General features: G+C 54.9%; 1 protein-coding gene across 1 annotated transcript in view; it reads right to left on the reverse strand.

Annotated features, from left to right (window-relative positions):
* PTSG_07371 (short chain dehydrogenase/reductase family Oxidoreductase) overlaps nucleotides 1–651 on the reverse strand; it is a gene marked incomplete at both ends in the record, with an annotated part of 6,060 nt that extends 5,409 nt beyond the window's left edge. The window contains 3 exons of the mRNA XM_004990812.1: nucleotides 3–73; nucleotides 217–273; nucleotides 478–651. Coding sequence (XP_004990869.1) covers nucleotides 3–73; nucleotides 217–273; nucleotides 478–651 — 302 coding nt within the window. The remainder of the gene's footprint in view (nucleotides 1–2; nucleotides 74–216; nucleotides 274–477) is intronic.
* Nucleotides 652–1,476: the final 825 nt, after the last annotated feature.

Raw genomic sequence — 1,476 nt, forward strand, 5'->3', positions numbered from 1 at the left:
ACTCGGCCTCACTCATGCCTTTAAAGTAGCGGCGTTGATCCGCGACGACAATGGGCTGGATGCGCTTTCGGAGCTGCAGGCAAAAGCATCATCGTTGGTTATGGTGATCAGTGGCACGTGTTCAAACACAGCTGTGAAGCACCAAGGGTGATTGTGGCTACAGCTCAAACAGTGCCAGCACTTGTGCAAATGGAGGCAGAGCTTCCGCGATCGCACCTCACGGTACATGGGATCCAAGTAAGCATCCAAGTCATTTGCCAGAGCACCAATCACCTGTGAGTGAGAGTGAGTGATTGGGTGAGTGAGTGAGTGAGTGAGTGATTGAGTGAGTGATTGAGTGAGTGAGTGAGTGAGTGAGTGAGTGAGTGAGTGAGCGACTCCTAGCGATAGAGACACCCACGCATACGAATCAACCCCCCGTCCCGCGTTCTCAACAGAGCAGGTTCCTCTCCGCGATCGGAACGTGTCCCTCCGTACCCGTTCGCATGCACGCAGGTCCGCTGTTGTGAATCCGCGTGCGTTGTTCAGCTCTTCGTCTTCTTGATCGCCAGCCACACCAGTGTCAGCGCCATCAAGGCCATCCTCGTCCTCATCTGACCACATCTCCACCAGCAGCTCCCCACCCTTTGTCTTGTCCTCTTCCTCAGCCATCGTCGCCCAACGATCGCTGTTGTAATCGTCTGTGTCGTCGACGTGCACACGTGCTGCGCTGTTTTGTGGGCGTTTTCGCTTTCTCTTGCTTCTCGTGTGCGTGTGTGCGTGTGTGTGTGCGTGTGTGTGTGTGTGTGTGTGCGCGCGCGTGTGTGTGTGTGTGTGTGTTGAAATGTGATAAACATGAGCGTGCGCGCCTTTCAGCTGCGCTCTTCTCGCTCCCACTCTCACAACCCCTCTCCCCATTCCACTCATTCCTGCACTCACGCATTCATTTACAGAGCAACACAACACAAAGCAAAGTAACAGTCAAACACATGTGTCACATCACATCATGTCACACCGTGCGGGAACCAAAGCAATTAGCACACACTCCACATAACCATGAACCCATCCCCTCTTCCTGCTCTCCCTCTGCATCTCCCCACCTCCATCATCTCGACAGCATCGTATCCCACCTTCTCCACATCTCCACATCTTCACAGCACCGCATCACCCTTGCAGGCCTGCCACCATATCTGCTGCTGCGTACAGGGCTGTGCGCGCGTCTGTCTCCGCTGCCAGTGCAGCGAGAGCGCGCGGCGTTCGCCTCTCATCGCCCACGTCGCTCGCAGTGCCTGTGGGGGGGGGGGGGGGGGAAGGGTGCCTTGTTGTTGTTGTTGTTGTTGTTGTTGTTGTTGTTGTTGTTGTTGTTGTTGTTGGTGTTGTTGTTGTTGGGAATGGGCTGTGAACCAGGGAGCACATTTCACAGATAGATAGATAGGCGGCCAGCCGTTCACGCATTAAGAGACAGACGGACACGCAGACACACACAACAGCGTACGC

Source organism: Salpingoeca rosetta (genome assembly GCF_000188695.1).
Source record: "Salpingoeca rosetta unplaced genomic scaffold supercont1.22, whole genome shotgun sequence".
NCBI lineage: Eukaryota > Choanoflagellata > Craspedida > Salpingoecidae > Salpingoeca > Salpingoeca rosetta.